The following is a 24,510-nucleotide window of genomic DNA, read 5'->3' on the forward strand; positions in this document are numbered from 1 at the left end:
TTTTCCAAAAGCACCCACTGTTGGTCGGATGACAACTGACTCCTGATCAGCCAGTAAGCTATGAAATAATTTGTTTGTAAAGTCCAAATGATGGTCTTAAAGATTTAAGTTGAGATGTTTAAACCGGCAGATGGATTACTAACTGCGTCCAACATGATGGTGAGATTGAACTCCATCGTTGTGATAATACTCAGTGTAAATATTTGGAATAAGGCACAGCAAAGCATGGTCTGGAAAGTGTATGCATGCATGCGTGTACCTTTAGATAGTACACCAGCAGTTCATTGAGGGCAGGATCCGCGTTAAGGTTGACAAGAAAACTCTTATCATCTCCAACTTTAATCCCTGATGACTGGAGAGAAATACCCAGACTCTCCAGCTGCTTCTGACGCTCCTACAAACACATAGAATCAAATATAAAAACACTGATCACAGAGTGCATAATTCAATATCTTAAACCCTGCTTGGGGTAGCTTACCCAAATGGAGAGAATCAAGGGTAACTGTTTGGTTTCATGATCATAACTTTCCCAGCTCTGGTGTCTTACCTGTGCAATCTCCTCAGTTTTCCTCAGCTTCTCCTCCCAGGTGTAGGTCATCTCTTGAATCAACTTTTCAGATTCTTCTAGACGGTCTTTCAGCTCTGGGGCTTTCAACGACTGGAGAATAAAAACAGCAGTAAGTATAGGCAGATATTTGCATAAGTAGGTTTGGAAAGTTTGGAGGATGTCCCACCTCTGCCTGAGTCAGTTGCACTCGTAGTTTCTCTACTTCCTCCCGGAGTTCCCTGATGATGCGAGCATTGGGGTCTTCGTTCACAACAGCGTGGTTAACGATGCTCTTTGCTCGGTCTGCATAGCGCAGCGTGGAGAGCGTCTCCTCGTAGTTGTCTGCTGCTGGACTCACTGTTGCAACCATGGCTGTGCGACTGTTTCCGCCCAGACAGTCCTGGAGAAAGTGAACATGAGAGAAAATTAAAAGATAATTCACTGGAGTCAAACAAGGGAAATATATTTCTCTTATTTTCTGGTGAACATGTTTATTGTGTCTGTACCTTCAGGAGCCATGTCAGAACAGAGTCCCTGTAAGGAACAAACTTGTTTTTGTTCTTTGCTGTTCCCTGTTCGGCTAGCGCTGAAATCACCAGACCCAGCGTAGTGAGAGACCTGACAAACAAACAAAAACACACCACGGGTCAAGTGCGTTCCAGTTGATTTTTTACCGTGGTTGTCATGGGGCAATGAAAATACAGTTGTTCTCCTAATGTGGAAGAGATTCAGAAAGTAAAAACCACTGCTATAGGTCTTTTACTATGATTTATGTATAAGGAGTATAAGGAAAGATGCTGTAGTGAGGCACCAAATTCACAAAAGGTTCAAAAGAAATGTCTTCTGAAAGAAAAAACCACTGCCTTGTTGAAAACATCTGTAAGACAATTTAGAGTTTAGACAAACAGCCTGACAGGGAAAACATCAAAACATGGGTTTGAGTGTCAGTGTGTGTTAAACTGCGTACTTGTTGATGTTGCTTCCCTCCTTGAGTCGTTCCCCTGCTGCTCCAGTCTTTGCTGCTCGCTCACTTCCAGCCAAATCTACCAGACTCAACCGACTCACCTTCTCCCCGCTCGTCTACAGGGGAAGACAGAGACAAAGAAAACAGAGTAGAAAAGACATTTTTTAGCTAAACTGTTTAACCAGGGATTATTTTACGTTTTTCATTTATAAACAGAGTACTTGGATGGTTTTCAGACTGCCAACCACTGCCTGACACTTTCACTGAAAGTAAATTGGACAGTTGAATATTGGCCCTAAAGTACACCTCATATTTTAACTACATCCCCACCAACACAGTTTCTTGACCTAGTGCAGCACTCCCTATTTTTTCTACACTAGAGAGCTTCCAATACGCCTTGTTGGAAAGATCTGAACCATAAATGAACTTTGCCCACACTCTGATCCTTTTAATACTGGCCATTACGGGCAGTATTAAGCCTTATTGCACTCGTTGAAATACGCCAATCACCTCCAAAATGACTTTATGACATATGCCATAGATGTGTTTCGCTGCAATAACAGCAGTCATAAACACATAATGCTCCCTTTGTCTGTTGGCTGAATGCATCATGAAGGTTCAGCAGGCTGGGTAGACATTAACTGTAGCTTTAACAGCTTTTCATTTTCACTATTTTCTACTACAAATAGTACTTTCTTGTGAACAAATGTCCACCAGCTTGTCAAACCCAGAGGGTGGCAGCCTTTTGACACATGCACCAATTTTGTTTGTGTGGTCCAGGACACACACATGTCTCTGAGCCGTGGTCTAGAACATGTATAGATGTTGATGTGCTGACAATCCTGAAGGCAGAATTGTACATCCTCATGAGGTCTGACAGGCTCATTAATTACTAAGGAAGCACTACATCAAGGGCATCTCTGCTGTGTTTCAGCCGCTTCCAACTGAGCATTACTTCAATTTGGCTGCATGACAGCAACAGACAGCCCAGGAATAAACAACAAGGTGTTTGGCTTCATCGGGAGGCTCCCTTTATCGATTAGCTCTTGCTAGGCTGGATACTTTTGTCAACTCCAGAGGAGCTTCTCAATGCCGTCTCTGATTTGTGTGACTCTACCAACAAGGTGACGCCAAACTGCTCAGTTAGACTTTGGTTTCTCATCTTTCAGTCCCTGGCTAAACGGTTCCTTCGATTTCTTCTTGCAGGCTGTTGAAGGTGTGGATATCACATTGCCATTCACACTGGGAAGGATCCACACCTAGCCAGGCGTGACAGGTCAGTAGCTGGTGAGGCTGAACGTAAAACCTGATCTTCATTTGCCGTCTACAGAAGCAGCATGTCAGCAGATGCAGTTATCTGTCCTACTGTGTGGCTACAGTTGAACCTCTTCAGCCACTGTTTTCTATCAGATCATCAACTGAGAATGTTTGGTTAAAGGAGCCCTATAATGCTTATTTTTAGGTTTCATATTTTGGCGTCTACCATGAAATGTTTACATGCCTGTGCTGCAGCACCTCTATTCACCCTCTGTCTGAAACCAGAGCCCAGTCTGCTCTGATTGGTTAGCTGGCCGGCTCTGTTGTGGTCAACTGCTTGGACGTGTCCTGCCCCTGAGCCTGTTGGAGCACTAGCCAATGGGGGGGGGGGCAGAGAAAACTCCCTCCGGAGGGAACTTTGGGATTTTACCCTTTGCAGACCATTTACATGCACAAAAATGTATATGACACATGGGAATGGAAAACCCCCAAAAGCACAATAGGGCCTCTTCACACATGTCTAGTGTTAAAGCTCGATTGTGAGGTAACTTTATAGCAAAGACAAACAAAGAGGTGCCAGACACTGCCCAGATCCTGTGATGTATTGCCCTTCTTATTGAGGAAACAGGCGACTCCTACACATTCATAACTCCATGAATCAGTCTGGATTCCAAAGTGTTTTTACTATCTTCATTCAAATAAAAAAAAGGAGGAGTTTGCATTGTGAAACTAACAGTATAGTATTAATCATAAAAGAGAGAAAAAAGGAAAAGGTAACCGCACACCTCACATCACATTCAACCCCAGTAGAAAGAAAAAGCCTAAATCACCAGAAGACCCGTTCATAAGACAACTGATACAGATCAGCCTCAGACCTGTAATGCTCCAAAATCCCCTGGAGTAAAGCTAACTGTTAAACTAACAACTGATTTTTATCTGGGACACAGAGTAGATAAAAAGAATAAACTAAAATCATGTTTTGGAACAGGACCAGAAAGACTAGAATATTCACTCTGAAGCTACAGTGTGCAGGACTGAGTCCTAAACTCTGAAATAAGTTAGCGTTTTAGCACTATCGGGTGCCCTCTTCTCAAAGTGAATGGTGTTTTAAACTGTGTTTTAGCTAGATGCCTGAAAAAAGGTCTGTGTTTCATAAGGTGAAGAGATTTTTACACTGTGCTTTATGACATCATATACATCAGAGACATGAATGTCTAAATCTTTTATGAGTCTTCTAAAAAGGCAATTGCTAACAAGCGACTTAATGAGAATACAAAACGTCCTCAGGAATCGGACCTTAGCTTAGTGGTGGAGACGTGAAGACAAGCGGTCCTGACGTAGTTTGTTTATATCCTTACGTTGGCTATTGACTTCTGGAAGTTGCATTTACACTTCAACTGTTATTAGAGTGGTGTTCATACGGGGGGATTATCCTGCTGACACATTGTGTAAGTATCATAAATGTATGTTTGTCACAGAGCTTCTTTTCTGCATTATTCAAAAACCCAATGTTAAAATCCTATAGCTTTTTATCAAGTCAGCTTCAGGGTCAGCCTACAAAATGACTCTTTACTTGATATGCAGGAAATGCTTTGGTAATATTCAGTGCTTAACATATAACTGGTAGACGAAGTGAAAAGGAGGAAACACCAGCCATGGCAGCATTTTCCTTTCTTAACATGAGATTCTGTAAGCAGGATAGATGATACCTGGGTCAGTAACCAGATCAGCGGGCAGAACATACCGCGTGTCAGACTTCTTTAACGCTGCCTTAAGGCACACAGCACAGAACAAGTGGCAGGGCATTAACGCACCCTATATGTGGAAAACAATCAAGATGTCATCATGGAAAAACAATTCTTTTTTTTACAACTCACCACTATACCATACTGAATATAGGAAAGCACAGAGCAGAAAAGCAAACAACTGGCAGCGAAAGGGACCAAAGTTCAAAGTGACTGAACTTTGACAAGTCTGAGCAGGGCATGTAACTGAAAGGAAATCCTGTGATGAGTGTAAAAATGACTCATCCAGCACTGAGTGATTCGGCTCCCAGTCATAATTTGCTTTGTGTTTTATTACACCTGTCCCTTCATCATAGTTTCTCCCACTGGCTGAGGGGAGTTGATGAGCGCCAAAGCTGTGATCAGTTACTCACTTACAGTTACACTATGTCCAGCTGTTTGAGCTAAGGTAACTAAAAGATGCAGCAATTTATTATTTTGATTATTGATTCATCTAGAAATTACATTATTGATTAAGTCATAACTCTATAAGGTCATGAGTCCAAAATTCTAACATTCAACAAGCACTTCTTGTAATGTAATTACCTCTAAAGCATCAATCAAAACTTAAATATGCTGATATTTGCCCATTCAACATTTTGGATTCAGAAAGAAATGTTATATTAACAAAGCAACAAGACCTAAATTATCCTGAGACAGGGTGTATGAGCTGAGTGATTCATCCACTGACTACACAGTTTTTGCATCAGGTCCTGGCTTGATGTGCTGACTGACTGACTGACTTACTTAGTGATTGACTCTGGGTGTGCCTTGAAAACAGAGCAGGCTGTATCAGCTGACTGACTCAAAGTCGTGCCTGTAAATTATTAACAGGATCCGCTGATGGTGACTTGGTCTGGAAATAAGAGTAAGGAGCAGGAGCGCTGGAGTGTGTCAGCGAGGATAGAGAATTAGTCATTCAGATCTTTTCTTGGAGTGCCCGTTCAGACAGCTGAGCTGACATCATCCCGTTTTGTACCTTACCTTTTCGTCCGCAGGCAGCAGGGGCTGATTGATGGACACCAGACAGTGTTCATCTAGTCAAATGTACACAATTACACTTTCACTTTTGTTCTGGTACAGAGAATAATGAGTGGATGTTGTTGGTGAAGGAGATCCACTATAATCATAATGATAAATTCAAATTTCTGTATGTAGCACTTCATTTGGAATGAACGTCACATCAACAGCTGGAACTGCTGCATCAAAAGCTTAATTAAAAAGAAAAACGGCAGAACTGGTCAATGTTTTCTGTAACTGTCCAAGTCTGTCCAGTTTCTTTTCCACTAACAAGTCCTTAAACGATGCCAGAGCCCAAACCTTGTCCCCGTTAGTGTTTACTTCCTGTCTGTCTTCTTGGGTGGATTGATTTGACGTCCAGCGCTCTGTCTTTTAACCTCTTTTCCTTTCACTATCTTGATCCTCCTTAGCAACATCATTATTATGTTTAGCAGCGGTCTGTTCAACAGTATATAACCTCTAAAATGTCAGAATTAACCAATCAGAATCGAGTATTCAACTAAGACAAAGATGGCAAGGGAGTAAAGACATTTCATGACTTATGTTGATCAAGTCATCTGAGGTGGATGGAAGACGTTGGAAAGGATTGACTTATTTATGCTACTCTCACACCAAACCTAATACCATGCTGTCTACTCCAAATATCTAGAGGATTTAACCAGTGTTTGATTATTGATAGTTCAATTCCCTTTTTTTTAACCAACGTTTAGCCTATATCAAACTGAATTGAATGTGAAAGTGATTAGAGGCATACACAGGGGCCATGTTTTACATAAAACAACGTTTCCGCTGGAACAAAAGACAACTTTTTTTTACTCAACAAGGCAATAATTGGCCAAAACCATGTTTGGATGATAAATCTGTGCATCCCTAATTAAAAGAATTTGTGTTGTGCCCTAGCCCAGCCTATGTGAGTGTAATATCTTACCCCGGATTTCACGTCTTTCAGCGTGTGTGTGAGGATGATATTGAAGACAGCGTGTGATCGACTGCTCTCCTCATTCATGTTGGTAGCAGCAACAGTCCGAGACTTATTCCCCTCGGACATCAGAGACTCGATGTCCTGTAAGAACAACAGAAATCAGACAATTGATATAAATATAAAACATGTAAGAATAACCTTTTAAGACTGTTAAAAATATAATACATTTGGTGAGATTCTATGCATGATTTCTGCTTAAAAGAGCTTCTGGAAAGCCTTATATTAACAACAAAGTCATCAATTCTCGTGTCTACAAAGCAAACTGCTGCGGTGGGATGTAGCAGCCAGAATGCAACACGGCATTAGACGTCAGAGAATCAGCATGGCAAAAACCATGTTATAAACTATGTATAGAGAAATATTTTACCTTGTAGCTCGCCACAGCTAGTCGAGACAAGCCATCCACGTAGGGACCCAACACTTTATGTTCCCTCACCCTCAGAGTTTGTTTACCCCTGGACAAAAAATAAGAGCAGGTTAAAAAACACAGAAAAACCACATGACAAAAAACATCATGGCTGAAATATTACCAATCCTTTAAATATAGGACATGTTCTACACTGAAATTCTTATCCGCTGTACCGTTGTCTGAATTTTAAAGTCACACTATAATACTTCCCATGGACTGCTAGGGAAATGTAGATATCTAGCTAACTAGATTACGGCTGTCCATCCCTGTTAAATAATATGAATTGTCCCAGATAACAAATGATCTCATGTATAATCAGGAGTTGCGACATAGGCTCAGGTGGTTGTTGCCATCACCACAAATGTCCCCAGTAGCCTATATACAGATACAGACTCTGTTAGCATGTGGCTCTCTGACCCTGGTCTAAACTTGCTCCAGGCCAGACCACCTCATCATTCTCTACTTCGCAGCAAAGCACATATGGCTGTCAGATGGCCTGCTTCTCTTCGGCCCTTTTTACTGAGGTGAAAGGTCGTAAAGTGAGAGTATGTCAAAGGTCATGCTGTCTGGGATGGCAAACACAGGCCTGTGGTGCTGATTTACTGCTGAGCTGCTGGACATGAACTGGACTCTGTCAGTGGCTGCAACGCAGAGGAGTCCTCTTTTCTTCCACTGGCCACAGCAGCTGGTGGGACCGAGCCACCAGCAGCTTTCTCTCGTGCTAACCTGTAAAATGTACTTAAAATACTGGTTGTTCAAGTAAAAAGTAGGATATCTTACCAGAGACAAACTGCATTTACTTGTGTTTAAGGTCGATCCAGCAGCCTATGACTGTTGTTTATTTGTGTTTCAGTCCAAATGTCAGAGCTCCCATGGGGTGCATTTGGAAATCAATCTTTTTTTAGCTCATTAATCACGATTGACTCAACATTTTCCATTACAGCTTCACACTAAAAGCCATAGTTTTACCCCTTCAGTGAACAACATGTTACTGTTGAGAAGCTGCAACAAGTATATTTTATATAAAGAGCGAAAACGGTCCACCGAGAGGATTAAATGAGCCCACCACAAACGGGTGAGAAGATAAGGTTGGGGTCATACCCTTTGGGGTCAAGCAGATCTCGGACCTTCTCGTTGTAGATCTCCATGTAGGACACCTCGACAGTGAAGCTCTCCTCCTCCCGCTGTTCCTTCTGGGTTCGCACGAACAAAGCACTGCACAGCCGGGGAATCAGACCCGGCTGGTCAACTGAACCCATCATGGTGTACGACTTCCCCGAGCCTGATCACAACACACAGACAAACCCAATTAGAACAGAAGACTGGTGATGTGATGATAGACTTCGAGGAACACAACTGAAGTTGTGCCAATTCCAGTCCTTGCCAAGACAATGCTCGTGAGTTTAATTTTGTTATTGTCCAGATTTACTAGAGTCTTTTTATGAATTAACTAACGAGGCAATTAAGCTGGTGGTTCAGAGAAGGAGACCACCTGGATTCAGAAGGTGTATTTTGTTTGTGCCTGTTTAATCATAAAAACAGGGGTTGTGGGTTTGTATAATAATAATTGGATTAAGAAAAGCTAACAGAGTGAACGGAACAATGCTAACTTGTTGGTTAAATATAACTTGCAGATTACGCTGGCTAGTTAGAATACATTTTCCAACCCTAGTGGCCACTGCAATCTAATGTAATTCAATATAACAGCTGTGCCATTAATTCTACATTTACAAAATCCATAATACTAAGTTTTCTAACATTGTCAAACATGTGTAAATGTATTCATTATTTATTACTGAATTCATAGTTGTACAGGATTGAATCTGTCTTATTTACATATCTAAAGGTGAGGAGAATAATAATATAACTCAATAAAGACCTTTATAACTGCAGTAGCCATGGCAGACACATGTTATTGTATAGCATTAGAAAGTGGCTTTGGTGTATACACTTGGTTGATTTAACAGCTTTACAAGGCTGTGGAAAGATTTGCAGTGCTTTGCATTAATGCTTGACTGAAGAGAAACTTTCCCCCCTTCCTGTCGCAACACATCCTCACTGACACTCCTCTCTTAATCGCTTTACTAAAAGCTTTAGGGCACCGTGCTAATGAGGGCTAAGAGAAATTGTTCATATGTGGTGCAGCCCTGTAGTTTTTTCAGGGAATATAGTTAGCAGCAAGAGTTTTAAAAGTAGCTCAATCTAGAAAGCAAGAAGGTTCCCAAATTGAACACACCAATAACCCGATAATGTCATCATGAACATAAGCATATCAGAATGGATGCAATAATGAACATGGCTATTGTACTCCCAGCTGTGCAGCTAGAACAGGCTGTGGGACTTGCAGTATTTTAATCATTCGACAGTGACAGACTTACTTAATTATTTAGCCACACGATTTGATTTCTTGATAGCTCTCAGGATGTAAAGTTTACATCAGAGCAACACATGGCCTGTTGTCCACCCCAGCTTGAGTGTGTTGTGTTATAGAATACTTTCACATTGTTTGGCCTTAAAAACTGTGGCTTGTCTCATGGGAAGTTACCAGTTTGTCCATAGGCAAAGATACAGGCGTTGTAGCCCTGGAAGGCGTTGCGGAGAAGACTTTCCCCAAGGCACTGGAAGACCACTTCCTGACCTGGAGACGGACACACAAGGAACTTTATGGCATCGCACATTCAATATTTAGTCTTTCTAACTTGGGCATTTCAAAATTAAAACTTGAATAATGTGACCTGGATCAGTTAATCAACTCACCGGCAAATCTCTCCTTATCTGTCTCATCCATTGACCAGAAACAGTAATCATAGGCAAAAACCTGGGGAGGGAAAACAGTGGCAGCATGTGAGGAGCCTATGGAGGACTATAATGCAGCTATGTAAACATATTATGGGATTTTTAACCTTTTAATTGCTTTTTTATATGAAGTCTAATTCAATGGTAGCTTGTGTATTCATGTCGTCTCTTTCCAAAGTTATTTTTAAAAGGCAGTCAAATAGGAAATATGATCCATCTTTCAGGTTCAAAATGTTTGATTTAATTTCAATTGATAAACAAAGTTTGATACAAATGGTTTCTTTATTTTCATCTTTGTGCAACCTAATGTACTTTGTGTGATTTTTAGGTTAGGACCTTATGGGATTTTGTCTGCTGATAGAACAAAAGACAAACGCTGAGTCAAAAACATTTTTTTTAAAAAGTGTCTTAGCAACAAGAATGAAGGTTTATTCATTAAAAAAAAACTCTTCTGGCAAAACATGTTTTACAAATCAGTACTTTGTAACACTGCCTTATGGTTTATACCAGTTGACTAACTAAGTCGGAGAAAAACAGCGGCGTCTTTGTTAACAGAGATTATTCACAACTATTGAATTGGCTCAGTGTTAAAACTGTGTGTGTGTGTGTGTGTGTGTGTGTGTGTGTGTGTGTGTGTGTGTGTGTGTGTGTGTGTGTGTGTGTGTGTGTGTGTGTGTGTGTGTGTGTGTGTGTGTGTGTGTGTGTGGTGCGCTGTTACCTTGGTTTGACTCCTGATGATGTCGGGGGGGTGAGCAGCAGCATGTGGAAAGATAGGAAGAGGACATTAAGTGCACATGTTACAGAGGGTGCCTTGCAGAGAATGCTTTGGAAATTTAAGCAGAATATCAATTCCTAGCTATCTGTCGATTACTGTTCAAGATAATTACTATGTGGAAATGTTATTAGAAAAGAGACGGAGAGAAATAACGACAGGGACGAACAGAGACGGATTGAGAGATAAAGGGCGAGCTGCAGCGGCTGGCCTCGGGCTCGGTCGCTTTAGCACTAAACTCGACCTTGTTCCTGAATAGCTTGTTTACATCGTGCGTGTTTGTCACATGTCAAAAAAAGACTCCTCAGGGGATTTGGTGAGGGTGTGAGTCTGTGGATATCACGATGGGCACTGCTTTCACATCTGAGGGCTCGGTTAGACGTAATAAATGTCTGGGACTGGGTGAATTGTTGTGGGAATGTCTGTGTGTGGGCATATGTGTGTGGGGTGGGGGTTGGCACTGAAGTTGGCAGAGGGTTGAGGCAGTGTGTGGCAGAATCAGATGGTGGCGGAGAAGGGGTTACTGGGTCGGGGTTATGCTCAGAAAGAACGGATAAAATGTGAAATTTCGAGAGGGGGATTGGCTCTGATATTTGGTAAATATTTTACCGAAAAACTGAGTAAATACAGCCGCGCAAAGACTTAAGAGACCACTTCAGCATTATCCTTTTCTCTTGTTTTATTATTTATAGGTACGTCTTTGAGGTTTTTTTTTTTACTGTATTCTATAAACTACTGACAACATTTCTCTGTGTTGGAATTCAACAGACACCGGAATGGCTGCCATACATGCGGAGATAAAGATTCAAGAAAAATGTGGAGTGGTCTCTCACACCACACACATGCAAACATGTCAGAATTAAGCACACCGCCAAGAGCCATGTTCTTTGAAACCCATCTCGTCAGCGGTCACTCCTCTGGCATTTGAGGAATGTCAGTGCATCCAGACCAGGCTAATGATTTAAGATGGTCATGTTTAAAGAAAATAAAAATAAAACAACAGCATAGAGTTACAGAAATACAGCGCTCCTCTGCAGAACACAGGAAAAAATGCCTGATTTAAATTACAAGATGACTGTTTTTACACTGTTGTTACACACCGACTTCAAGTATGAGATCTGTTTACATGTAGATGTCTAGGTGGCCTCTGACTGGCAGAGATCACACCCTGTTAATGCATTAACCAGAGCCTCAGCAGGGTTTCATTTTCTACATGGAACCACTTGCATGTTTTCGAAATGTGCATAAGTTGGTAATAGATATTGTGAAAAAATACTGTAATTGCATTAACAGAAAAGTTATTCAAATCATTAGATGCAGTGTTTGCACATGATCTGTTGAAGAAAGGATATTACAGATAATACCAAACACATGTTCCACTTTCTCCATCTTTTCAAATGTCAAATTCTAACACTGAAGTGCATTTTTAAGATTTTACAGCGTCATACAGCTGTTATAAATTGCATTTTTTAAATGTATATAGAGCATGCTTGTTATTGCACTGTTTCATAATCTTCAGTTAGATTTTACTGTGCTATAAATAACTGAATCGCTGTGAAAGGGTTCTACAAAAGGTGAGGAACTAAAGGAAAAGCCAACAAAGTGTTTAAAATGTGTCAGATGTTTAGAAGCCGACATGGCATACCATGTAACATAAGCTATCAGTTGAGGCAATTTATTCAAAATCTAAGTTCCTTACTATGTGACATACAGTAGTGACACTAGCTGGTGGTGCCATTGTATTTTTTAACTGCACTAATGTCATGTCAATTCCTTTATCCTTCTGATGTTGTAAATCATCATTAGGGTATTAACTTCAGCCATCTGATCAGCGCTTTAATCAAACAGGCTTACTGCAATATGACATAACCAGCGGAACCGAGGGAACAGAATCCGTAACAATGGCAGAATTGTTTTCCCCGTACTCATAAAAAACCCTCATTTATCTGATGTGTACGATTATCTCCTGTCCAGCGTTTCATGGAAAACATTTTCCCCTAAGTACTAAAAGTTATACTTTTTTCTGTCCGCTTTGTTCTGCTCTGATCTTCCTCACTACAGGCTACCTGTAGTGTTCCTCCTCCTCTGTCTGTGCGGAGCAGGCCCAGAGGGCAGCTGTCAGTCAGAGAGTTACATCAAGTCAGATGATGAGGCCTGAGGAAGGGGACTACTAGTGGTTTACACACACTTCTATCCTTGTGAGGACCCTAAACCCAGTTGTTCCATTGCTAATATTGTCGCCATCAATATGAAATGCCTGACTTCACATCTTAGCTCTGACCCTGAGCTCTAAGCTGCATCAAAAAAATCCTAAATCAAAATGTCTCAAACTAAACTCTTGTTAAGATAGAAGAGCAGGAACACACACAAAGACACTCACACACCTGTTTCCCTTTAACCATGCACATTCTTTACAAAACGCCCAAGTGGCAGTTCTTCACGAAGCAGCCAACTTCCAGTCCAATCTGTAATACCTCACATTTCACCGACACTCCACTGCTGACGTGCTGCATTCACAGAGAAAATGCATCAGAGGAATAACTGTCTGACGCCCTACTGATTCCAGCAGCTCAGGATGCAAATAGGACATCTTCTATGCTACTGTTTATGGAAGGAGAAAAAAGAGAAGTATGGAAATAACACAGGGGTTTCTAGGGGGTGTTTTAGTGGATTTCCATTTCAAGATGTAAGGTAAAAAAATGTCTACGTTATTTGTGTAAAAAAATAAAATAATAATAATAATATTTTTTACCAGATGCTTTTGTTTCCATGAATGCTCCTCTCTGCGGCTCTAAGTGCATCCTACATGCCTTCTATCTCCCCAACCTCCTAACACTTGAGGGGTCAAATTCGTGCAGCAGGTTTTGACGTACATAGTGATGACAGCTGTCACGGTTGCTTCAAAAGCTGCAGGCGAGAAGAATCGCCCATGTCTTGCGCCCATTAACGCAAGCTAGGGGCCCTGCGACCAATGAAAGGGGAGAATAAGGCAGTCGGGAGAGCTGAAAGCCCGCCTCCCTCGGTCCTCGAACACTTCTATTCGTCCCTCCTCCCCTTCGGCATGCTCCTCCACTCTGATCACCGTCATTTAAAAAATGACTTAATGCATGGCTGCTCCCCCCCTCCCCTCTCGCTTTCTCTACGGTTCTTTCATTCTTTTCTTTTTTTATCTCTCCGGGACTGTACCATCCAGGGCTGTGTAGGGAGTGAGGAATGAGGAATGGAGGACAGAAAAGAGGCTGAAGGTAGCCAGGGGGGTTAGGGACGAAAGAGGCTGGGCCTGAGACTGGAATGTTAAGCTGAAGCAGAAACGGCATCAGAGTGACACTGTACACACGGATGGCACAGGACAGGGAGCAGGCTAACAGCAGCAGCACTGAATAACACTGCATGGATCAGTAGTTCCCCACATATTGGGAAAATGACAGCCAAGCATATCCTATGTTCAAGGGGAAATAAACTGGGTCATACCAATTACTCTTTTAGGTGCTGTACAACTTTAAAAATATACATTTAAAGTCTAATTCAGCAGCTAACAGATGTTGAAATTTCAAAAATAAGTGAACTGGCATATGAAGGAGGATGTTACACCATCTAGTCTTACAACTTAATCTGCACTATTTTAATTTACTCTATTCTTGTAATATTTGTATTTTATTTTTTAATGTGTTTTATTGTTTATGTCCTATATATATATATATATATATATATATATATATATATGATATGTTGCATTGTTGCAGGAGGCTGAGACTTCCGTTTTTTATTTCCATAGCTACACTGTGGCTACTGTGCATATGAAAATAAAGCCTTTCAATCTTTTAACCTGCTTTTATTCACACAGACTGAGGAGATTAGCTCAGGCAGGCGCTTATATTCTACTTCCAATTTATTAATTTAGTGATATAGTTAGTATGTGGTTTGTGCATCTGTTGCCATTAGACATATTTGTCATATTCCTTAAATGAACTCCATGTGATCGTCGCTATAACGCATGCCAAGACTTTCTGACGACTGTTTTTAGGAGGAATCCTTTAAACCCAACTATGTATTAGAGAAAAATAAGATATGGTCTACTGTACATATCTTTCGTAATATCGGTTAACAGTAAACCCTGATAACCACAACATAATCACACAGGAAAGGAAACACAAACATTGCGTTTATTAATAATTCCTTGACTGAGTGATGTTGACCACGCTTAGCTCATAGCGAGTGGAGCATGCAAGCATCATGTAAATACGCCGTCACATAAAAGAAACCCTCGTTTTCCCTTTCTGTGTGATGCACATTAGCTGAACCTCTGTGTAGTTAAGCTCTTTCATGCTAGTTTGCATACTCTTCAAAGAAATGAAAAAGCAAAGCTGACCTAGAAATTCAAATAGTTGCATAGTTGATGTCTAGCATCGAGCCATCAACAACAACAAGGTACTATTTCAAACGTAAGCAAGACATTTCTCTCATTACCGGACAGGACACGATGACTTCCTGTCTCAATGCCTATTTCATACCGTTTCATGCAGTCAAGGTTCAGCCTGCGTATTTGGATGTTATCCGTGTGTTGGAGCTACATACTGAATATAATATTTCACAGTTTATTTTCTCGCTGTTTTTGCTTTGGTAGTTGCAATTCTTTTAGTTAATTCAAGTTATTCTATATACTTTTATTTTGAAGGTGGTTTTGGGTACAGGGTGATTCTGTATTTATTTATTTAGGTGGCGCACAAACCACAGAAACCACAGGGAAAGAGTTACGGTGAAACAAATGTACTTTATGATGATTAGTTGATAGAATACAAGAAAATAAATGCACAAAAGGATATTCTTGCATGGACATTGAATCGTTTCCTGTGTGAGATTAGCTTACACCGGTACCCCAGCGGCTGTTTCATTTTGGGTTTATTTTCAGTTTAATTTCCTTATGATTTTTCTGCTACTCTGTGCATAGCAGGACATGTACAAAGAACAAGCGACTATGGAAGCCTCCTCACATATTTAAGAGATGGACCAGTGCACTTGGTCTGATATCCTCCCTTTTCTTTGGAGCTACTTTGCCTCTTGAGAGTGGCAAATGCATTGTTTCCTCCTCAGCTCTCAGGCGAAATGCTGACTCTCTAAACTTTAACTCGGTTTTAAGGTCAGGGAGCTAACTGATGTGTTTGCATTTGTTTCAGTATCTTCTCACTACACACAAACTTAGTGTATGCTCATTTACACCTTTCTTTTAATGAAATGTTTGTCACCTGACAGAAATCTTAGATATACTTGAGTTACCTCAACACATTTCATAGGCATATGTGAAGAAAATGAAGCAGTGTAGCCCTGTGGATGAATGACATCCTCTTTCCTTAATGTTCTAAGCCTGTCATTATGTTAGTGGGCTGTTAGAAACTCCCACCCTCTTGGTTCAGACTGTTTAACCACTTTGCCTTTACCCTGCATCACAACACCTCCAAAACCCTCCACATGCAAAAACAGATGTTAGCAATATGATACACAATACACATAAAATGTCCAACAACATTCCGACATAGGCGGCCGCACAGTCTTTTTTGTGTATTCCCTTGGAAACCAAGCCGCTTGTGTTTGCCCCACTGATGTCTGACAGGAGACAGATCGTTGTCAGAGTGTGTCAACATCCAGCTTCACCAATCTAATGCAAACAGCCTTCGGTCATCGTGCAGACTGTAGCGTCTGACAACACAGCTACAGGGAGGTTAGCTGTCTGCTTTTCTGACAGGCTAGAACAAAGTGCCCTGGCCCCGCAGTTCAAACTCTGGAGGTTAGGACATCTCTGGAGGTAACAAAGAGATTCAGAGAGGGCAGGTGCAAAAGAGTAGGATTCAGAATACCAGACAGAAAAAAATGAATTGTAACCATCGCTGTCAGAGAGCATAGAGAACTATTAAATCGTAGCTTAGATGTTTTCCTGATGATCCTCTGTAAGCAGTGCTTAAAAAAAGCAACATACTCAAACTTCATGAAACATGGTTAATGTCAACACTGCGGTGAGTCACTGAGACTGGCACAGGGGGAACATGAGTCCTGATGCCCAGTGCACTGCTGCTGGAAAAACTGAATCAGACTCACAAGCAGAACACACAGCTGACACATGGGGAGTGAGAGAAATACAAAAAAGAAATGACCTTCAAGTGAGGTCCTTTCAAATTAGTCATGGGGGAGAATTCAAAAGTTGTCTATGGATGTTTTGATTGGATAAACCCAGAGGTAAATCCGGCCCAAGTTGAAAGTCAGGACACATTAACGTTAATTAAAGTGGTTTGTACAAATGTGAACATTGTTTGACATCGCACACTCAAACTTATAGTGTTTAGCTTCTGGAAGGAACTAAATGTTAAATAGAACTCATGTTAAAGGGGCCCTCTTATACTTTTCTCCTCTCTCCTGTAGTCTGTAATATCTAGTTTTGTGCATCATGACATCTGTGTTTACTTTTGTAATACATGGACATTACTATGTAACGTTCCAATTGGCTAGCGACCCAATACATTGTATGTGTTAGGCTAAGGGGCTGAGCGGTTGACCAATCCAAACAGAGCACACTGGGCTCTGATTTCAGACAGAGGGTGAAAAAGCAGAGGAGGTGTGAGAAGAATAAAGACCTTTAACATTTATGAACCTGATAATTAGCATAATATGACCCCTTTAACAATTTAATAATTTAACTCTAACAAATAGTTATGAATTCTTGTCCTCCTGCTCAGGCTATATTCTAATGTAACAGCACATGGTAGAGAGGCAATGAATAGGAAAACACACTGGGTGGACAAGGTCTATTGTGTGTCAGCGTTGTTCAAGTCTGTTTAAACAGTCCTGTACATGGCCTTGTCTCAATGATGTGTGGCATTTTGTCTCCCATGCCTCAGTAAACCAGAGGGTCTAATGGTTTCTAAGTATAGTTAGAGAATGTGAAGTTAGGAAGGCAAGAGAGCCACATGAGACCTACAGCGTATGTTCAGAGCAGGATGTTGAGTTAAACCTTAATAATGCATGACTTTGAAAGCGTTCTACCCTTTTATGTATCTGCTCATCTTGCAAACACTAGCTAATATTAATTCATTTACGTTAAATGAGTCCTCAACAGGTAATTAGAAAACATTTGAACCCCCTTAGGATAATTTCACAGCCTTATTTCAAGAAGTATAGTTTAAAAAAAGGAAGGGGAAATAGCTTAGATGTGGCGCTACATGTCCAAAAACTCAGAGCAGATCGATGCTGATGTATTATCTGTAGTGCATGCAGCCAGCCAGAGTCCACCCAATATTCAGGAGCAGGCTCTACAGCAGAGACAGTCGACACTTACAGATGAAAGTCCTATTTCAGAGCTGCAGTGAACCATTTAGTAGATAGATACCAGAGGAACCCCAATGGGTTTCACTAATTATGTGGATGGGAAATTCTTCATCACAGCCCTAGAGAAAAAGAAAAATCTTTCATCTATTTTCAATCAGGACTAATCCATGGCTGCTTTGAACATCACATTAGACTGTGGATTAGGAATCTACTGCTGAAGAAATGCGAGCGGCTACATTGAAATGAAATACAATCCAGTAAAGTCCAACAGATATGTGAATTTGAAAGGTTTATTGGATGCCAAAACACTTTACAGGGACTTGTTTTGCTCAGAGACAGGACTGTAAATCTCTTTGGTATCTTTTATTGTGACTTTCACAAGGTGAACTTTCACATTATAAAGTTATCCACAAGGAATGTGCGCTTGCATGTATTTGATTCGCCTGGCAGCGCTTTGCTGGTTGCTGTTGCAGCTAAAAGTTGACCAGGATTATCCGTTCCATCTATGTGGCCGGGTCACATGACCTCTGACTCAGGATATCCTTCCCAGAGTTGAGTTGTTGAGTGCCAATGCCCTGTCTATCTCCTGTTCCACAATGTGCTTTTCTATTGTTTTTTCACCGCTGTAGCACTTGAATGCGAACAAATCCCTTTGAAATCTTTGAAAAAAATTTGAATATGTTCAGATTGTGTTATCCAGGACAGTGGTAATGTCTATTTATGGATTAAAGTGACGATGGATGAAAGTAGTAACACACAGTGGAAGGGAAGCGAGTCAAAGGCATACCCTAGAAGTGGGGCAGGATGCAGCCCTTTCTTATTGGTAATCTGAGAAATAGAGATCTTTTTAAGATATAGTTCATTTAAAATAGTACAGAATACTAGCAAATGTCTAATGGCAACAGATTATAATAAAGAGACTTGACATGTAATATTATGCACTGTATTTCTGCCTACTTACGTTGTTCCTCGAGTGTTATATCAACTAACTAGTTTTCTGTTCTGAAGACAAATGTCATTGTGCCAATCAGTATAATCATCTAGCAAATCCCTGGTTGGTTTTTGAAAATAGAAATAAAGAAAAATATGGAATTCCGTCAAGAAACTTGACTCTCTTTTTCTGCTTTATCTTCTGCAGATATATCTCCCAAGATTTAAACAAAGGACATCCTGGTAATCCAGCCGGATAAGCAAACACCATGCACCTGCAACATCCTAACTTTACTCCTTGATTCACCCACTCCAGTCCGCAGGGTTAGGGTTAGGGTTAGCACTGAGAAGAAGATATTCCTCCAATGCAAACGGCATGGAGATGGAAAATGGGAAACCAACAAACAAAATAAAAATAGCATCTGCACGCTGAGGGCAGCCATCAGTCAGTCAGTCCTCCTGCTGCTTCCTCGCTCCTTTGTCACCGAGAGACGGAGAGACAGGCTACAGCTCTGCTCTTGTTTAGTCCTCCATAAAAGTCACCGGGGAAAGTTTATTGTCGACAGATGCTCGAGTAAACCATGCTTTTAACCCCCCCCACCATCGTCTACCCGCTTGAGGAAGGGGCTACGCGGTCACTGACGGAGACCCGGAGTTAACCTCCCCCTGTGTTGCCGCGGAAACGGAAGAGCTGAGAAAAAGGGAGGAAGCCGGGCGGTGGGAGTTACGACCTGGTGAAGTGAAGGAGGACGGGACCGCTACGGAGTCCGTCTTTTCATGTGTAATTGTCTCTGTCCGCCTCCGTCTCGCCACTGCCATCTTTCTTCCAGGCGGGGGCCTCTCTGACACACGCACACACAGAGACACATGCTGCTGTTGTCTGCTTTATACAGTCTACGGGACAGCCCTATCCACTGCTCCTGAACTGGCCGTCTGCAGCCAGGCCCGCCGGTCACGAGGAGATCTTTCTTTACGACCCAGCTGGCTTCCTCCAAGATGGCGGGTCGGTGATCAAGTGTGGCCTACTGGCTGATTTTGAAGCATTACATAATCCTATCGAACAGCTGTAATTATTACAGCTGTTTCATTACAGATGAAGTGATTAACTTCACAGTGTCCTCCGGGTGTTATATTTCAGACTATTTTTCTGGGTCTGATCCCACTGCAACATTCCATCACTCAGACAACCCAACACACACATTTCTGTTCTCTGTTGTTAGGACAAATCTAATCCGTCCTAATGCCAGAGAGACACTCAACACTATCCACAGCATTACCCACTAACAGCAGTTGGTTAACAGGATTGAATCGAAGCAGAATCCAAAGGGGAATGAGTCAAGTGGTTTGAGTTGAATTACACCTGTCTCTAACAGTCCCAATAGCTGGCTGTACAGCTTCCTGCCAAAAACGACATTGCATTGACAAAGGCACATTCCAAACCACATTCTCAAAAGAAGCAATCGGGAAAAAGGAAACAAGAAAATTCCCAAGGTAATGACCATCGCTCACAGCACAAAAAGGATGAGATAAATATAGAACACCTGTATAAAAAGATGATCTGTGTGAGAGCAATAAAAAGGAAGAAACAGATTCATGTTGGAGAGTACACGGTACAATTTGCACAATTGAAAGTACGCAGACTTAACCACCAGCAGTTCCTGAATGCAAAACACCCATACAGAGCACTATCCCTGGATTACATCAGCATAGAAATCTTGAAAATGTTATTCTCTTCTCAGGCACATTCTTGATTTGCAATAGAAGATAAAAGGGACGATGGAGCTAATAATATCCCTAGAAAGTTATAACGATTCTAAAAATATGTGCACCATGACTGTGTGTTCAGATTTCAGTTATGACTCAGAAGAAATAACATTTGAAAAGTGGCCCCTGTTATGCTCATTTCATGTTTCATTATTTCATTTCGTGCCTCTACTGAAACATATTTTCATGGTTTAATGTTCAAAAAAGGTCTTTATTTGTCTCATACTGAAACCTCCGTCTGAAACCAGAGCCCAGTCTGCTCTGATTGGTTAGCTGGCTGGCTCTGTCGGGATTGATCAACCACTTAGAGATGTCCCACCCCTTAACCTATCACATACTACGTGTTTGTGTGCTAGCCAATAGCAGTGCGAGTGTTACATAGGGGTGTCACTATCTCACAGAAGTAAACAAAGAAGTCCAATAAAGGCGTTTGAGGTTGGGGGGACTTTGGGATTTTACAAAACCTATATAACAGACAACAGGAAAGGAAAAACTCCAAACAACATAATAGGGCCCCTTTAAGCTAATTGCAGCTATTTGAAAAGGGTTCTTTGGTTGCCTCAAAGTATCAGTTCTTAACATCTCTCAGTATCATTTTCTTGATCAGTGCTGCATAAGATGTAAACCAGTTTACCTTTTGGAAAAAAAACTATTTGTGCATTAATAGACAATGGCGTGTTAAATAAGACATGTATGACGTGATTCCTTGTTGTAGACACAGATTGTAGTCAAGCTACTGAACCGTACCTGGAGTCTGCTTTGCCCAGGTTAGCTCCGCCCGGATGGAGTATCGTTTGGTTCTTTTCCATCTCCACGATACATTTAGTGTTTAATTCCTTTTCTGTGGATCAAAAAAGAACAAAGAGTTACCACGGCAGCACTCAACCTTACAGCCACAGGTTTCTACAGTTATTCTCGAGTGTTTCAACACTATTACTCAGCTTCCAGTTGTCAGTCTCTCTGTCACCTACAGTTTTTTTTAGGATCTAAGGTGTAACAATGACATCATAGTTTCACCATCATCCAAATATTACAACTGAAAAAACATATAAGCCACCTTATAAACATTGACCTGTTTACCAGCTCTTAAGAAGACTTTAAACATTTGGTGCTGTTCAAACTGTGCTCCAGTACAAAACGTTCCTACTGATACAAGCATTGGTATGATGGTTGCTACTTAGATGGCTCTGCATTAGTGATAGGTTAAATAGCATTAACAGCATTAAATATTTCCGGTGGAACATCAAGTTTAAAGGATGGGAGAAGGCTGGGAAACATCAACTCAAGGTAAAGTGATCTTTTACTTTGGATCGAGTGTAATAAATTAAACAGGACTTGTGCAGTAAATCAGTTTTTCTCTCTCTCTCACACACACACACACACACACACGGAATGGTCGTAATACTTCGTCCACGTAGGTATTTATGATTGTTCTCTGTATACGGCAGCATATCTCGGTGCAAATTAAGAAAACTTGGTCACTGTTGTAGTTTACCAACCACTATTTCATTGTCCTGTCAAGAAATTAAGACATTTTCCTACAAATGTAAGGAATGCGCTACCGAGTATATATCTGATGTCTTTTTAGTCACGAGTGCCACATATGATGTTTGTTTTCAAAGCTGAGTCGGTCCTTCAACCTTCTAATAGAAGCCTTGCTGTGAAAGTCACCAGCAGAAGTGTTGGAAAATAACAACATCAACCGCACTGGAAATTCACAAGGCTAGTCAGTCTCTCCATTCATCTGTCTCGCCAATGAGAGGTAAGGAGGGTTGCCTACACACAGGCTAGGTGCTGCCAGCATGTCCTGGGCATCCAGCTTTTGAAAGAACTGGCCGTGCATTTAAAAAAGAAAAAAGGCATTGACTGTTGGTTTCTTGCAGAGTAGACTCATTTACTGGTAGGACAAAACCAGTCCTCTGGTTAGTGTTTGGGCCACAGATGCTGACATACTTCATTGTTTTAAATATCAAATGAACATGTGACATCATGTGAGTAATGAAAACAGTCTTTAACTTGGTCTGTAGGCTAATCAATAATACAGGAAAAGGTCATCCACATGATTTTCTCTGCAATCAGGATGCTTGTTTGTCAAAGCAAGCAACAAAACTCAATGACAAATGCATGCTATTTAACCTGATAAGATAAGAGTGGGATTCTTTGCCCCCCATGGGTTGATCCTCTTCTATTTTACCCCCTTTAACAGGGAGGTTAGAGGTCAAGGCTAGAACAGCACTCCTTTATTTGCAAATCAGTGTTTGCTCAAGGACTCTACCGCACATAGAAGTCTTACAGATAATAAATCATGTCCTTCAAATGCAAGGCCTGGTTCAAGCTTCCCATGTAAACAAGCATCCATGCTGCTCAGCTAGCCCTTCAGGAACCATTAGCTTGTAATCTTATCACTGTGTATTTACTATCACCATTTGGTCCAGTATTTACATTTTACACACAATGCAGGAAGACACAATCATGCCTAAGATGAACGCCAGCAATCCTTTCTCCATTAAACAGCAAGCATGCAACAGCCTGCAAATAGTTTCAACATCAGCAAATCTGTCAAGACAGGGAAATCATTCTGTGGTTTCAATTCCTTTCTTCTACAAGAACTTTCTAAAGCAGTATTAAACTGTGTCCTTTTATGGTATTTATGCCTTCAGTTGCTTTTTCTAACCAAGGTAAGACTCCTCTAAAGCAGGGGTGAGCACATACCGTATCATGATTAAGTCAGCAGCGGTGCCATGATGTTGTTGATAAAGAAACAGCACGAGATTACCAGTCAGTGTTTATTAAAGGTCTCCTATAATGCTATATTTGAACAATATATTGTAGGGCAATATCTATACAAAACATGTCTGTGAAGTGTTTTGCTCAAAATACCAAACAGTTCACCCATTGCAGCATGCCTCATACCCCTCTATTTCAGCCCTGCTCCTGAAGTGCTGATTCTGTGACTGTCGCTTTAAATGAGCTGAGCTGAAGCTGGCCCCGCCCGTTTGCAGCGTCATGCAGCTCTTTCTCCTCTGTGAAAGCTTTCTACCAGGAGAAGAAACTCAATTTAACGCTGCCGTGATTAAAGACCATATTATGCTCCAAACCACATCCAGCATTATTTCTGAAACACTTCTCAGTGTTTGCCACTAGAACAGAGACATTATATGTATTATATATACAACAACTCTAAGTCCCTCCTGCAGACATCCTGCTGAACACACACACACACAGATGCTGCGGAGGGGATTCAGCTCGCCACTGTATATTGGGGACGATAGGTTGGGACCTGTCACGTGGGGGGGACGTTGCCAGGAGTTGAATGTAAAGCCAGCCCACATTTCGGTTATGACGTCAGAGTTGTGGGTAAGGATGAAAAGAGAGATGGTTGTATTGTCAACACACTTTACTTTGCAAAGTGTGTTTTCAACTGCTGCGTTGTCAACAGGTTGTGTGTGTTTTAAATACATCATATTTAGCTTGACAAAACAAACATGCAAATGACCCTTTTATCTGACTGTCATGGTAGTTTGCAAAAAGAAAAGACAGGCCACTTCTCATTTGCGGTGCTTGTGGTGTCTTCTCAAGGACACTTCTCTGACTCCCATGCTATGGTTTCCTGCCATGAAAAGAAGGGAATCCCAACAGGAGGAGGTAAATATCTGATAAGAAGCTAGCTATGCCAGTGAAAACCAGAAACATTGGGGATTTGAAGCCTGTTTAGAGAGCCTTACTACTGTTTCTGGCAGGAACACATGGGTAGAGCCATTGAAACTTGGTGTCAAAGGCCAGAGGTGCTGAATCACCATGGGATTCTTCTGCTGTTGGGGAAACTACAAAGCAAAATAGCAGGGTGATCTAAGTAAGTGACAGAAAGATAGTGAGAGCGATAGAGCAATATAAAGTTTGGGCAAGGTTCCAATAGAGCTGAGCAGACACTAGAAGGTGGAGTTCATACACAGCAGACCTTCTGATCGGTC

General features: G+C 41.3%; 1 protein-coding gene across 7 annotated transcripts in view; it reads right to left on the reverse strand.

The window, feature by feature from the left end:
- The window catches only part of kif13ba (kinesin family member 13Ba), a 47,614-nt gene that overhangs the window by 17,568 nt on the left and 5,536 nt on the right, over positions 1 to 24,510 (reverse strand). For 6 of the 7 annotated variants that reach the window (XM_063881185.1, XM_063881184.1, XM_063881188.1 and 3 more), the window contains exons 3-14: positions 21,287 to 21,380; positions 10,478 to 10,490; positions 9,721 to 9,781; positions 9,509 to 9,601; positions 8,065 to 8,245; positions 6,922 to 7,009; positions 6,501 to 6,635; positions 1,515 to 1,627; positions 1,054 to 1,165; positions 735 to 947; positions 548 to 658; positions 260 to 394 (exon numbers count right to left, since the gene is read on the reverse strand). In XM_063881185.1, coding sequence (XP_063737255.1) covers positions 260 to 394; positions 548 to 658; positions 735 to 947; positions 1,054 to 1,165; positions 1,515 to 1,627; positions 6,501 to 6,635; positions 6,922 to 7,009; positions 8,065 to 8,245; positions 9,509 to 9,601; positions 9,721 to 9,781; positions 10,478 to 10,490; positions 21,287 to 21,380 — 1,349 coding nt within the window. Of the gene's footprint in view, positions 1 to 259; positions 395 to 547; positions 659 to 734; positions 948 to 1,053; positions 1,166 to 1,514; positions 1,628 to 6,500; positions 6,636 to 6,921; positions 7,010 to 7,566; positions 7,989 to 8,064; positions 8,246 to 9,508; positions 9,602 to 9,720; positions 9,782 to 10,477; positions 10,491 to 21,286; positions 21,381 to 24,510 lie in introns of those variants that run through there. The other variant, XM_063881189.1, reaches the window with a different exon arrangement.

This window comes from Eleginops maclovinus, chromosome 4, assembly GCF_036324505.1.
Source record: "Eleginops maclovinus isolate JMC-PN-2008 ecotype Puerto Natales chromosome 4, JC_Emac_rtc_rv5, whole genome shotgun sequence".
NCBI lineage: Eukaryota > Metazoa > Chordata > Actinopteri > Perciformes > Eleginopidae > Eleginops > Eleginops maclovinus.